At 35.4% G+C, this 14,388-nt stretch overlaps 1 protein-coding gene and 1 pseudogene across 1 annotated transcript; both read left to right on the top strand.

The window, feature by feature from the left end:
* Window positions 1-2,037: 2,037 nt before the first annotated feature.
* LOC132615055 (geraniol 8-hydroxylase-like) lies at window positions 2,038-5,941 on the top strand (annotated as a pseudogene).
* Window positions 5,942-12,801: 6,860 nt separating this feature from the next.
* LOC132613041 (uncharacterized) lies at window positions 12,802-14,113 on the top strand. The gene is made up of 4 exons (XM_060327102.1): window positions 12,802-13,113; window positions 13,164-13,208; window positions 13,289-13,356; window positions 13,444-14,113. The coding sequence occupies exons 1-4, from the start codon at window positions 12,802-12,804 to the stop codon at window positions 14,111-14,113; spliced, it is 1,095 nt and encodes a 364-aa protein (XP_060183085.1).
* The last annotated feature ends 275 nt before the right edge of the window (window positions 14,114-14,388 follow it).

Below are 14,388 nucleotides of genomic sequence, written 5' to 3' on the forward strand. Positions count from 1 at the left end.
AAGTGAATTTTGTTATTTGCTGCATATTACTCTCTCCGCCCCAATTTATGTGGCACCATTTGATTTGTTACAATGTTTAAGAAAAAAAGGACAACATTTAAAAATTATGGTCCAAAACAAACCTTAGAGGTTTGTGTGGCTACAAATCATTTCATTAACGGTAAAAGAAATTTTTTAAAGTTATGTTGTTTCTAAGGACCCATTTGGCCACGAGAATTATTCACTTCTTCATATATATATATTTTTTTTACTTTATCTGTAAATCAACGTTTGGCCATGAGAATTTCAAATACAAGAAAAACATCTAAAGTTCTGTATTCACTTTTTTTTTTTAACCTTTAGTTTTGGACCATTGCATCTATTTTTTGTTTTCAAGTTTTACCCTAAATTTTTCCGTAATAACAATGACCCCATTTATATCAGCCACCAAAGTGTTGCATGCTCTATTACCCATTACCCAATATTCTAAACTTCATAAGAAAAAACTTGACACTCTTGTGGAGTTGATCGGTTTGAAAAAAATAATAAGCATTATAGTTAATGAATGTGATTTTTATATATTGCATAAAAAAAAAATAAGGATTAGAGTTGTGCATGGGCATGTACACATGCGAAGGGGAGGAGTGGTCGAGATGAAGTATACAGAGTTTCCCTAGCTGCAACAATTTATCTTGTATGGAGGGTAGAAATATGAAGGTGTTTCAACTAAAGCAACAACCTGTTGGGAGGATTATTAAGTCGATCATACAAGAGGTACATATGAGGAGAAATGCTCATGCAGGTGGCTAGGCGGTTTTGAAAATCACAACTTCTATCCCACGTAGACAACAACCTTTGAGCTTGTGGCTGGATGAAGATGGTGCTATGGTTTACTTCGTGATTTGTAATGTTTGGTTAGGTAGTTGCATTAGTATACTGATGTGCGGGGGCAGCTGTCCAGCTATCAGTTTTTTTTAAGATCTCTGTACTTCAACGTTCACTTTAGTAATAAACTTGTTTATTTACAGGGAAAAGAAAGGATTAGAGTTAGCGAAAGTGGTTTGTATAGAGGAAGAAAATAATAACGATGACAAATTTGGGTGAAATAGTCAAGTTGGGCGATTTTGCTAGATTTTAGAAATTGAAGGATATAAATCATGTTTCATGTTTTAGAAAAAGTATATTCAAACAATCAAATATTATTTGCAAAAACTATAACCAAATACAAGTGCATTTTCAACTCCAACTTTAAAAATTCCAAATAATGTGGAAAAAAAATGGTTTCTATTTTATCCTTAATTATGTCTATGTTATAATCTCTTTCCATTAAATGTTTACTCCATTTATGCGTCATTTTCATTAATGACAAAATTCTACTAAGGGTAAAATGAGGAAAACATGATTAATTCTGCCTTGAACATTCAAATCGACAAATAATTTGAGACAACTATTTTTAATAGCCACGACGGATAATTTGAGATGGAGGGAGTAACACCAAACAAACCCACGGAGGTTGCATTATTACCTCCTGTATTTACCATTAAGGAGTTTATGTAATTAATGAGATTCTTTCATCCTTAATAAAATACTTCCTCCCTTTCAAAATAAGTGGTGTAATTTTTTGCCTGGACACACCCTTTAAGAAAACTACTTACTTCTAGAAAATAAGAAGTGTTTTTTACTAACTTACCCTTAATCAAATGCCTTGAAAAAGAAGTAGCTCTTTAATGATTTCTCGGTTATATAAAAGTCCACTTATTTAAATAAGAAGAAAATTGGAAGAAAAAATACGTACTAGCTTCTTAATTTTATGAAACGCTACTCATTTTGAAACAAAATAAAAAGGTAAAAACATCACTAGTTTTGAAATGGAGGAAATAGTTGAGTTCAAGTCTTGAAAATAAGAAAACTCTTGATAGGGAAATTAGTCGAGCCACGAGTTTCGAATGTTGAATGCATAAAGCTAAGAAAAAGACCGTCTAACGCATAAGTGAGCACTAGATAAAGTAAGGCACCCTATAAGGCTATAATAGCTTGTTCAGCGAAGAGAAGTAAAGAATGGATGATGTAGCCATTGTAGATGGATTACTCCTTGCCTGGACTTTGTTTCAATGCATTCGTTGGCTAGCAATAACCAACAAATGTAACAAAAAACTGCCACCAGGACCAATTCCCCTACCCTTTATTGGAAATCTTCACAATAATCTTCTTGGTGGTCAACCTCATCAGTCCCTTGGGAAACTTTCCAAAGTATGGACCAATAATCAGCCTCAGGTTAGGCCAAATAACGACAGTGGTTATATCTCAATCAGTTGTTGCTAAAGAAGTGTTACAAAAGCAAGATTTGGCATTTTCTAGTAGAACAATTCCAGATGCAATGTATGCACTAAATCACTACAAATTCTGTGTGATATGGCTAACAGTCGATGATCGATGGAGAAGCCTAAGGAAAATCTTGAGTTCTTGTATCTTCTCTGGCAACAGGCTTGATGCAAATCAACATCTCAGGTAGAGTGAAGCAAACTTTATGGGTAAAATCAATTACTCTGTGTTCCGATTTATGTGGTACACTTTTCTTTTTAGTTTGTTTAGAAACAATTTAAGTTTATGATATGATTTACAGCCACACAACTATCTAAAACTTATTTTGGACCACAAATTTTAAAAGTTTTCCTTTATTTCTTAAACTCGGTGCCTAATCAAATGGCGTCACATTGAGACGGAGGGAGTAACATGTAATGATCTAATCTGCTTGAAGTTAGCTCGGATCAAAATGAGTCAAATAAGCTATCATAACTCTACCAATCTCCCATCCTTTATATATTGCCTTTTTTTTTTAAATGTGAAAACTAATTCACCACATTTTACTACTAAAACAGTACTCCTAGACTTGGCACGAATTGCAACTTCAATCCCCAAACTGTTGTTACAATTCAAGACACCCCTAAGCTTGACTAACTGAGTTTTAATACACCCCTAAGTTGCCACATGGCACAACAAGTGTAGTCACAAACCAACAGGCGCGTGAGAGGTGCCACATCAAAGAAAACTTAAAAAGTATATTTTTTTCTAAAATTAGAAAAAACTATTTTTTCTTAAAAAATGTGAAAAACCATTTTTAAAAAATAAATCTGGATTGGATTTTTTTTTTTTAAATATGGAACTTTTTAAATCTTGAAAACTGATTTTTTTTTTAAATGTGCGAAACCCGTTAGTTTAAAAGAAATCTAGAAAATTGATTTTTTTTTAATTAAAAAACTCGAACTTTTTTAAAATCTGAAAAACTAAATAAACCCATTTTTCTATAAAAGAATCTGCAAAATTGAATTTTTGATTAAAAACCTGGACTTTTTTAAAATCTGGGATACTGATTTTCTTAAGAATAAAGTGGAAAACCAATAATGTTTTTCTAGATTTACAAAATAATCTAATTTTCTGGGATTATTTTTTTTAAAAGGGTTTCCCACATTTTTAAAAAAAAATCAATTTTTCCATATTTGTATAAAACTCCAATTTTAATCCACTGTTTTCCAATTCTTTTTTAAAGAAGCGTCTTAAAAGAATCATGAAAATCTAGATTTTTTAGGACACTTTTAAAAAAAATATATCAAGTTTTCATTTTTTTTAAATCCATTTTTTACAGATATTTTAATTAAAACTCTAGATTTTTCAATTTTTTAAAATCAAATTATCCAGATTAAATAAATATTCCATTGGTTCAGTTTTTTATAAAAAATTTAAAAAAATCAGCTTTACCATTTCTTAATAAAAAAGATTCAGTTTTACATTTAAAAAAAAAAACAATTTATCTATGTGGAGGACACATAGGACGAAAATGCCAAGTGGACGGCGAGTGCATTCCACTTGTTGTGGCATGTCTACGCGGGGGTGTATTTAAACCCAGTTAGCCAAGCTTAGGGGTATCTTGAAGTGCAGCAATAATTTGGGGATTGAAGTTGCAATTCGTGCCAAATTTAAGGGTGTTTTAGTTACTTCAGCCTTAAAAAAAAAATTGAACTTAGGAGGTTTTTCCAAATTTATATAAGTATTAGCATCAATTTCCAAATTTGTTTTGTATGGCTGAGTTTAGGTTGCATTTTGATCCATCCTGTTACTCTATTTTGATCCCATAATATGACGGATCATTTCAAGTTCAACTCCTTAGATTCTGTCAACAAACATATTACTCTCTCTGTCACAATTTATGTGATACTTTTTATTTTTTGAGAGTCAAACAAAAAAAAATTGATTGAGATTTATTTGTATGCCCTTGAAATATTTTAAATTGTTTATTATTGTGACTTATAACACTTTTTATGTAATTTCTAACTATGTAAATTATTTTATGTCCGAATTCACATCAAAATAAAAAAGTTTTGACTCTAGAAATTCGAACTGTATCACATAAATTGGGACAGATTGAGTATAACTCAACCCATTTAGATTTGATAGATTGGAGGAGTTATTAAAAAGGTGATTTTGTCACCTCTGTTCTTAGGTCCCGAAAGATCCAAGATTTTAACTGCATATTGCCGTGGGTGTAGCCAGAATGGTGAGGCAGTGAATATAGGGCAAGCTGCTTTTGAGACCTCTATGAATTTACTTTCAAATACGATTTTTTCAAAAGATGTAGTGGACCCTTATGCAAATTCAGGTAAAGAATTCAAGAATGTGGTGTCGAATATCATGGAAGAAGCCGGTAAGCCCAATTTGGCTGATTATTTCCCCGTCTTGAAAACGATTGATCCTCAAGGAATAAGGCGACGCACATGCAAGTATTTTGGTAAGTTGCTTCAGCAGATTGAGGGATTGATTGATGAACAATTGAAGCAAAGGAAGAAATAACCAAATAGCAGTAGCACTGATGTTGACGTTCTCGATGTTATGTTAATTATTAGCCAAGAAGATCCTCAGGCAATCGACAGAAACCACATAGAACGGTTATGCGTGGTACTTTCGACTTCTTTTCTTTATTAGTGTATGTTACTGGATTTCAGGGAAGAAGAACTAATAAAACTATAGTCATATGTCCTGCATATTGTTTTGTTTATGTTGAAAATAATATATATTATTGACTGCCTTAGATTATAAAAGGATCCACTATATACTTGCTACCTTAAAAATTTACTCCTATCTAATTTATAAATATGTTATAAATAGCCATCAATTTAGACAGAATGTGACCCTGATTTATCACATTGTAAGTACTAATTTCCAATTTATCAATCTTGGTATCCCATAGATTTAGTTATATTGCATGACCAAACGGGAACCGATACAACTTATTAAAATGGGCAATGGTAGCAGTCATGAGAAAACCATACATAATGAGAAAAGCTAAAGTTGAGCTTGCAGAAATTATAGGCAAAGGCAGGGCAATAGAAGCAGCCAATGTCGCTAGTCTCCCTTATTTGCAGTGCATACCGAAAGAAACTTTGCGGATGCACCCAGCAGTACCTTTTTGATTCGAAAGGTAGATCAAGATGTCGAGGCATGTGGCTATTTTGTTCCAAAAGACTCAAGTGTTAGTGAATGTATGGTCAATAGGCCGTGATCCAACTATATGGGAGGATCCTCTGGCATTTAAGCCAGAGAGATTTTGGGGTTCGAAAATGGATGTTCGTGGCCAAGATTTTGAACTCATTTCATTTGGTGTTGGTAGAAGAATTTGCCCGGGGTTACCTCTGGCAACCAGGACACTTTGTGTAATGTTGGGTTCATTGTCGAATTCTTTTGATTGAAAACCTAAAGGAGATATTGCACCAGAAAATTTGGATGTGGAAGAAAAGTTTGGCATTACACTTGCAAGATCCCACTATAAATGTCGGCTCCAAATTACCAGTGTAATTACTTCTCGAGCTTACCCGACATTTCGGGTCTCAACTATGTAATTCTCTTCCTCTTTTTTCTTCTCTCTTGCTAAGGTCCTAAATATCCAATTACGCTTGTATGAAACACTTACTTCAATTCTACTTATTCTACTCAAACCCCTTCAAAGATTACTGGTCTGATGATTTCACATAAAGAAGAAAAGATGTTAGAGAAATTTTTGAAAACAAAACTGAGCGATAAGCCTGATTTATAATGTATTCTTTCATTCCACCACTTTGCTCTAGGCGGCGTTTGGTCCATAACAGGCCCGGACCATTAAATTTTGAATGTGCAAAGAAAATGTAACGTTCAAAAAAAAAAACAAAGGTTTTGTTTAGCAGATTGCCTGATTTTGGGTGCTAAAAGTCACAATTGCTAACAAGAACGGAGAAGATGAAATAAAGTGAAACAAAAAGTTTTCTTGCAAAATAATTGAAAATGAAATCTTGTTAAAACTCTTCTACATAGAGTTGATCTAGACTGGTTTGAAATTGAGGTGTAACCATTATCTATCTATAGGCAGCCAAGACTCAACTAGAATAAACCTTTGTTTATAGCTGTTATTTAAGGAAATCCTCTGGACTCAACTGGATTAAACCTTTGCAAAATAATACCACTACAAGAAAGTATAAAAATTGCAACAGCGGTTTTGGCAATAAAAATAATATAGTTGGCAAGTTAATATTTGGCAACAACTTAGTTTTATTGTTGACATATATGATGAATCTTTTAAAAATGATTTTTTTTTGTTGCCAAAAATTCAATTTTGTTTCCATATAGTATTGATTATTGCTGCAAAAAGTACTTTTGACAACTAAAAAAAAAGTTGTTGCACGTCGCTGCAATAACAGTTGTTGGGAAAAGTTTATGCAACAACAAAAAAAATGTTGTTACCAAAAGTATTTTTTGTAACAATACCCTATATATGGCAACAAAAAAAATTTGTTGTCAAATGTCTCTTGTAGTGTACTAAGAGAATGCACAGGTCATATGAATTGATTCTTTGGAAGAAAACGAGCCAAGACAAATCAATCGCGTAAATGATTACTAGTTCTAAAATCACAAGAAAGTTCTCTGCCAATTTCCCGCATCAGTCATCACACACAGGTAGAAAGCAAGACTTTAAAATAACTTATCATCAAAGTCTTGGAGGTGATAATATGGAAGATAGCCTATCTCAGATAGGTGTCAATGGGAAGAGTAGCCATTCACCGGATGGAGACTTGGTAAGTTCCTCATCATTACATAAATTGAATCTCTGTTTAAGTTGGCGCGAAATTAAACACTCATCGTAACTAAAGAATGTGAGTAGTACTTCTGATGTTCAATCTCAGTCATTCATATTATCATCCTACATTATACATCATGCTCCTCACACTTGCAAGGCAAATTCCAGTCATATCTGCTTATCTACTTAGTTCAGTGGATTGTCCCCTAATCTAATTTGCCTTCACAATATGTGAACAGCCTCCGTGTTTGCCCCACTAAACGTATGTTCCTCTATGACGTTGATGATAGATACTTTAGACTACAAACAGTGACGAAGTCAGGAATTTCGATTACGTCTCTGTAGCTAGAGAGGCCGAGTATACCAATTACTAACTAATTAAGTCTCTGTATTTGCTGATTCCTTTGAAGTCAAGAAAGTCATTTAGTCATTAGTAAAATCATATTCATTTTGCATACCCAACCAATGCGCGTTCAGGGGATTGATTAATCAACTAGCCGTTGATACTAAAGTGCTATTGAATGTGAAGAAATTCGGGAATACAGAATTACTAGCTAGATTCTATATTACATTTGTTTCCAATGAGTCAGCTGAGGATCCACTCTACGGTATGAACCCCGTAATTCACATTGTTAAGTAGCTTTAGTTCACATGTATTGTTTGTTTGTTACGTACTGGACATGATATGACATTTCTCCACATTGACATCCTATTATTACTATCATAAAATCTGAAATATTGTTCATGATCCTAAAGCCAGCCAAAACCAAAAACATCAGAATTAACTTTGACATGGATTATCTGATAACAACACTAGCCCTCTTATTTGGCTGGAGTCTGGTCCAAGGCTTCACTTTATTAGTAGGAAAGCTTCCTTCAGGACTCTTCCCATTATGCATAATCGGAGACCTTCACTTTCTTGGCAATAAACCTCACAAATCACTTGCCATGCTCGCTGATTTTCATGGGCCAATTATGCATGTGAAGTTGGACCAAATTACCAATTGTTCGGCAGAAACAAGCAATAACCAAATTGCACGACAAGGTAACAGCGGAAGAAATACTCAAGTAAAAACTTCTCACACTATTTGAATCAAGAGAAGACAATAAACACAAGCACAAATGGAAATCCGGACAGTAACTATACCAACAATTAAATAACAAAGCAAGCAAAAATAAATCAAATGCAAGAGTCACCAAATTTACGTGGTAAAACCCTTTCAAGGTGAAGAGGAAACATCCACGGGACCTCTGGCCCACAAAAGCTCCTCTATAATCAACAAGAGTTACAACAATGTTCTCCAAATGGCTACAACATCAATGCCAAATAAGGAGCAACAACACATAAAAGATATTACCAAAACTAGTGAAGAAAGGCGAGAAATCACTCCTAAAAATGAGCTATTGTTCGTACTCAAAAACTGGAGCTACAGACCACAAAATCTGATCTCCACCGTTAAAATCGAATAACTGGATGTTGAGAACCCCAGTTCAAATTTGAGAATGATCCAACGGTTAACGAATCGGAAAATGTTGTTTGAAGCAGACTGTTGTAGCAGAAAATGAGAATGGTCCAACGGTTAACGAATCGGAAAACGTTGTTTGAAGCAGACTGTTGTAGCAAAGAATTTCTGGACAAAAATCCGCTCTTCTCTCTCACCTTTTCTCTCTATATGGCTGCTATGAATTCACTCTTGTGTTTTTGAAATAATGCATAAGTTGATCTTATATATAGTGGATTTTAGGACAAAAGTGGGTTGGTCCAAATTAGATTACGTTTTATTAATCCAAATCCACATAGGAAGGGAAAATCCAAAAACCCAACAATTCTCCCCCTCCCGACTATGCGGAGGAAACCGCCATCCCGGCGATCAAGCAACACTCTTCAAACTTCCCTCTTGGCAAAGCTTTAGTCATCATGTCTGAACCATTATCATCAGCGTGAATCTTCTCAAGTTCAAGCAACTTAGAATCCAACCCATCTCTAATCCAATGGTATCTCACATCAATATGTTTCGACTTACCATGAAATGTAGAGTTCTTGCCAAGATGAATAGCACTTTGATTGTCGCAATGAAGTACATACCTCTCTTGAGCAAAGCCAAGTTACCCTATAACCAGAGCAACTCTTTACAAGCTTCAACGGCAGCAATAAGCTCAGCTTTTGTAGTATATAGAGCAATACATTTTTGCAACCTAGATTGCCAAGACACAACTCCCTCTGCAAAGGTAACCAAGTAGCTTGAAGTAGACTTATGAGTATCAACATCACCAGCCATATCTGAATCAGTGTAACCACAAAGAATAGGCTTTCCTGTCCCAAAACACAAACTCAGACTAGAAGTGCCACAAAGATATCTCATAATCCACTTCACAACATTCCAATGTTCTTTTCCTAGATTAGAAAGAAAATGGCTAACAATACCAACAACATGAACAATATCTGATCGTAAACAAATCATCACATACATCAGATTGCTAATGGCTGAAGCAAAAGGCACTTTCTTCATACCATTCTTCTCATCATCACTAGAAGGACACTGCTTCGTGCTCAATTTGAAGTGCATAACTAAAGGTGTACGGACAACCTTAGCTTTATCCATGTTAAACCTGCGAAGTACTTTCTGAATGTGTTTCTCTTGTGATAACCACAACTTCTTGGCCTTTCTGTCATGAACAATCTGAATGCCAAGAATCTGCCTTGCTGGTACCAAGTCTTTCATAGCAAAAGACTTATTCAACTCTTGCTTCAACTTTTGAATTCTGCAAGTATTCTGACCAACAACAAGCATGTCATCAACATAAAGCGATAGAATGATAAAGTCACCATCAGAGAGTTTTTCCACAAAAACACAATGATCTGAAGAAGTCTTCTTGAAGCCCTGTTGACTCATAAAAGAACCAAACCTCCTGTACCATTGGGAGCTTGTTTCAAACCATACAAGCTCTTCTTCAATTTGCAAACATAATTCTCTTTACCCTTGACTTCAAAATCTTCTGGCTGCTCAATATAAATTTCTTCATCTAAGTCACCATGGAGAAAAGCAGTTTTAACATCCATTTGCTCAACCTCTAAATCTAGACTTGCAGCCAAGCCCAGAACAACCCGAATGGATGACATCTTCACAACTGGAGAAAATATTTCATCAAAATAAACTCCTTTCTTCTGATTAAATCCCTTGACAACCAATATAGCCTTGTATCATGGGACTGAGTAACCATCTTCATGTTTCACCCTGAAAACCCACCTATTTTTCAAAGCTTTTCTGTTTCTAGGAAGCTTAACCAGATCAAATGTATGGTTATCATGAAAGGATTGAATCTCATCTAACATAGCATCAAACCATCTTTCTTTTTCTTCACTATTAATGGTCTCATCAAAACTTTCAGGTTCTCCCCTGTCAATCAAGAGTACAAACTCATTGGGAGAATGTAACACCCCAAAAGTTTTTTTTTTTTTAAACTAATACTTGAATTTTCGATTGATCATATCTTTATAGTAAGGATATATTTACTTCGCACTCCCTACGTGAATTTGACGATATGTAAAAATTTCTTACCTTAGATTGTGTTAATATTTACAAGGCCAAACCCATCGGTAGACATCTGTGGTCGTCCACTTCTTTCACTTGAGCACCTAAAGTGGACCTTGTTTCATTTAGACACCTCAAGTGGGAAATACCTGTTCCAGTTAGACAATTTTTACACCAGATTTTTTAAATCCTAAGCGTGTGTATATTAGTTGTCTCCTACGTGGATTAAGTGACCAATTACGTTGTACCAGCTCATTTAAATTTTGCCAACTCAATTAATGATGTGCCAACTCATTTGGCAACTCATTTTAATTGGCCACATCATTACACACGCGGGCAAATCAACTAAAGACCAAATTAGGGCTCAAAATTACTCATTTGCATATACACACTTCAGGTGCAAACGATCAGGTGATTTGTCACGAAAACTGAGGTAAAATTTTTGTCGATTTCATTCAATATCTTCTCCATTTTCACTTAATTCTTAGTTAATAATCACTCATAAGGTATTATCTTCATTTATTTGCAGGTTTTAGTCATCGACCCTTTGGACTTTGTTCGTTTCAACTTCATTTGCGACATTAGAGAAATTTAAGGTTCTACTGAACTTTTCTCGTGTTTGTATGCTATATTGTGTTTAAATTAGGGTGTTTTGGTACGAAACTGGTTGTTATCACTTTATTTCAGTGGTAAAGTTCGAGTTTTTTTGGGTATTTCCTTGTTGTTTGTGTGTTGTAGGGTGTTGGGGAATATAATGGACAACTATATTCTTACTTGTTTTCACCATGGGGGTACAGTTGTGGAAGACCCTGTAGTGTGTCCCACGTATAAAGGGGAATTAGAGGTCTTTGGTGCTGCTATCGATAAAGACCATTTTAGTCTTGTTGAGTTGGAAGCATACACTAAAGATCTTGGGTACACAAATGTCCTTGGATTCCACTACAAAAAGGTTGATGATAGTGCCTTTGTTCAGCTTACTTCTGATAGACAATTACTAGGGCTTGTGAATGAATTAAAACATGGTGATGAGTTTGATGTGTTTGTAGTCCATGACATTGATAAGGTGGTGGAGTTTCCATAACCAATTGGATTGTTGGTAGGGCCAGAGGGTGATGACTGTATTAATGACCCATGTGGCACTGAAGAAGCTAAGGCAACACATGTGGGTGGAAGGGGTATAAATACTGATGTAAATGTTCCAGATGGGGCTGAAATATTTCCAAAGGAGGCTGAAACATTTCTAATTCCAAATGTAGGTGAAACAGATCCAAATGAGGGTGAAACATATCCAAATGGGGGTGAAACAGATCCAAAGGGGTGAAACAAATTTGAATGGGGGGGGGGGGGGGGGGGGGGAACAAATCTGAATGGTGCTGAAACAGATCTGAATGATGGTGAAACAATTCTAAATAGGGTTGCAACAAATGGGGATCAATTAGATGTTGCTAGTAGTTCTAAATCAGATTTTCCAGATTTTGTTGATTTAGATGTTGATGAAGAATTGAGAAACCTTAGATCTGAAAAGAGGAGTAAAAAGAACCCCAATCCTAGAAGAAAAAAACAAACATAGAGGAAATACCATTAGGTGAAGCTGGTGTTGATAGAGGCTTTGAAGATATTGGTAGAAATAAGTCTGCTAGGTATGTGGGAAGATTAGGTGGAGATGAGGATTATATTGATAGTACAGATTGTGGTAGTGATGACAGTGATGACGAGTTAGATGCTGATGCTGTAAGGGATGTTGATCTACCAGCAAGAAGGAAGAGCACAAAAGTCAGGTATGATCCAGCTTGTGTAGTTGCTATTTTTGAACTTGGTGTGCTTTTTGAAAATGAAAAAGTATTTAGGAAAGCATTAGCTGATTATGCAATAGAATACAAAGTTAGTCTTAAGTTAAGGCCTAATCAACCTGGTAAAGTAAGGGCTCAGTGTAAGGGTAACAAACAATGGAAGTGGTTGTGTTATGCTGCAACAAATAGAGATTCTGGTGACTTTATGATTAAGAGCTACCATCCTGTACACAAGTGTACAACTTCTAACAAGAACAAAATGTGCAACACTAAATGACTTACTGCTAGATTTAAGGATGAAATAATTAGGCAACCATCTTTGAGAATATGGGAAATACAAGACATATGCAGGGAAAGGTTAGGACTTTATGTTGGTAGGACAATTTGCTACAGAGCTAAAATGCAGATACTAAGAGAGTCTATGGGTGATTGGAATTTAGAGTTTGCAAGATTGTGTGACTATGCTGATATGATGAAACAGACAAATCCTGGTAGTTCTGTTTGGGTGAGGATGGACAGAGAAAGTTGTCCAGGGAAGAATTTGTTTGTGTACTTCTATGTCTGCTTGGATGCATTGAAGAAGGGGTGGATGGAAGGTTGTAGGAGAATAATAGGTTTTGATGGGTGTTTTCTAAAGGGTGCTTGTAAAGGTGAACTGCTAGTAGCAATTGGCAAGAATGGAAACAATCAGATGTTTCCTATAGCCTGGGCAGTTAGCATAGTTGGAGTTTTTTCATTAATTACTTGAAAGAGGATCTGCAGTTGGGTACTGGAGATGGTCTTACTGTGATGGCAGACATGCAAAAGGTAATTTACATTGTAACTTTTTTAATTTCTTACTGTTTCTTACTGTTGAGCGTTTATTTAATAATTTCTTTTCTTTGAAGGGTTTTCATGCTGCAGTAGAAGAATTGTTACCCGATGCTGAGCATAGGAGATGTGCAAGACACATCTGGTCCAATTGGCATCAAGGATGGAAGGGTGAAGAGAGAAGAAAATAATTTTGGAGATGTTCTAAGGCCAGTTTTGAAGTGAAATTCAGGTCAGAGCATGATAAAATGAGCAAACTTGGTAATGATATTTGTGCTGATTTATTGCAATATCCAGAAAAATCATGGGTGAGGGCATACTTTAAAGAGCATTCTAAGTGTGATGTTGTTGAGAATAACATGTGTGAGACCTTCAATTCATGGATTTTGTCTTGTAGACACAAATCAATTATAACCATGTTGGAGGAAATTAGGAGAAAGATAATGACTAGACAATGTGATATGATTAAGTTTGCCAACACTTGGATATCTGAGATTTCACCTATGGCTAGACTTACCTTAGAGGATAATAAGGTAATGGCTAGGAGCTGCAAGATTCTTTGGAATGCTGATGTTGGATTTGAGATTGGAGAGGGTGAGTATAGGCATACAGTTAACATGAGTACTAAGAGTTGTATCCGTAGAACTTGGAAACTGAGAGGAATTCCATGTCAGCATGTTGTTTGTGCATACTGCCACATAGAACTAGAGCCTGAACACTTTGTGGAGCATTGGTATAGGAAGGATACATTCTTAAAGGCATATAGTCATTTCATCCAACCAATTCCAAATATGAAGATGTGGCCTGAAACAAACAATCCAAAGATTGAGCCTTCTGTACCTAAACCAATGCTTGGAAGGCCGAAGAAGAAAAGAACAAAAGGCAAAGATGAACCAAAATAGATGAGGTATGGAAAGGTGTCCAGAAAAGGGGGGAAAATAACTTGTTCAAAGTGTCATCGACAAGGACATAACAAGAAATATTGCAAGGTAAAATAGTTTTCTTTGAGTTGGTTAACTTATTTATCATGTATTTTGGGTTTTTAAGTTGGTTACTGCCTTTAAATATGCAGGTTGTGCCAGGTGCAGAAGCACCTATCCAAAGTTTACAAGACCCTGCAGAAGCACCTAGCCAAACTGCACCTATAAGCTTAAGCCAGCCTACACCTTCAGCAACA

The sequence above is a fragment of the Lycium barbarum genome, chromosome 10 (assembly GCF_019175385.1).
Source record: "Lycium barbarum isolate Lr01 chromosome 10, ASM1917538v2, whole genome shotgun sequence".
Lineage (NCBI taxonomy): Eukaryota > Viridiplantae > Streptophyta > Magnoliopsida > Solanales > Solanaceae > Lycium > Lycium barbarum.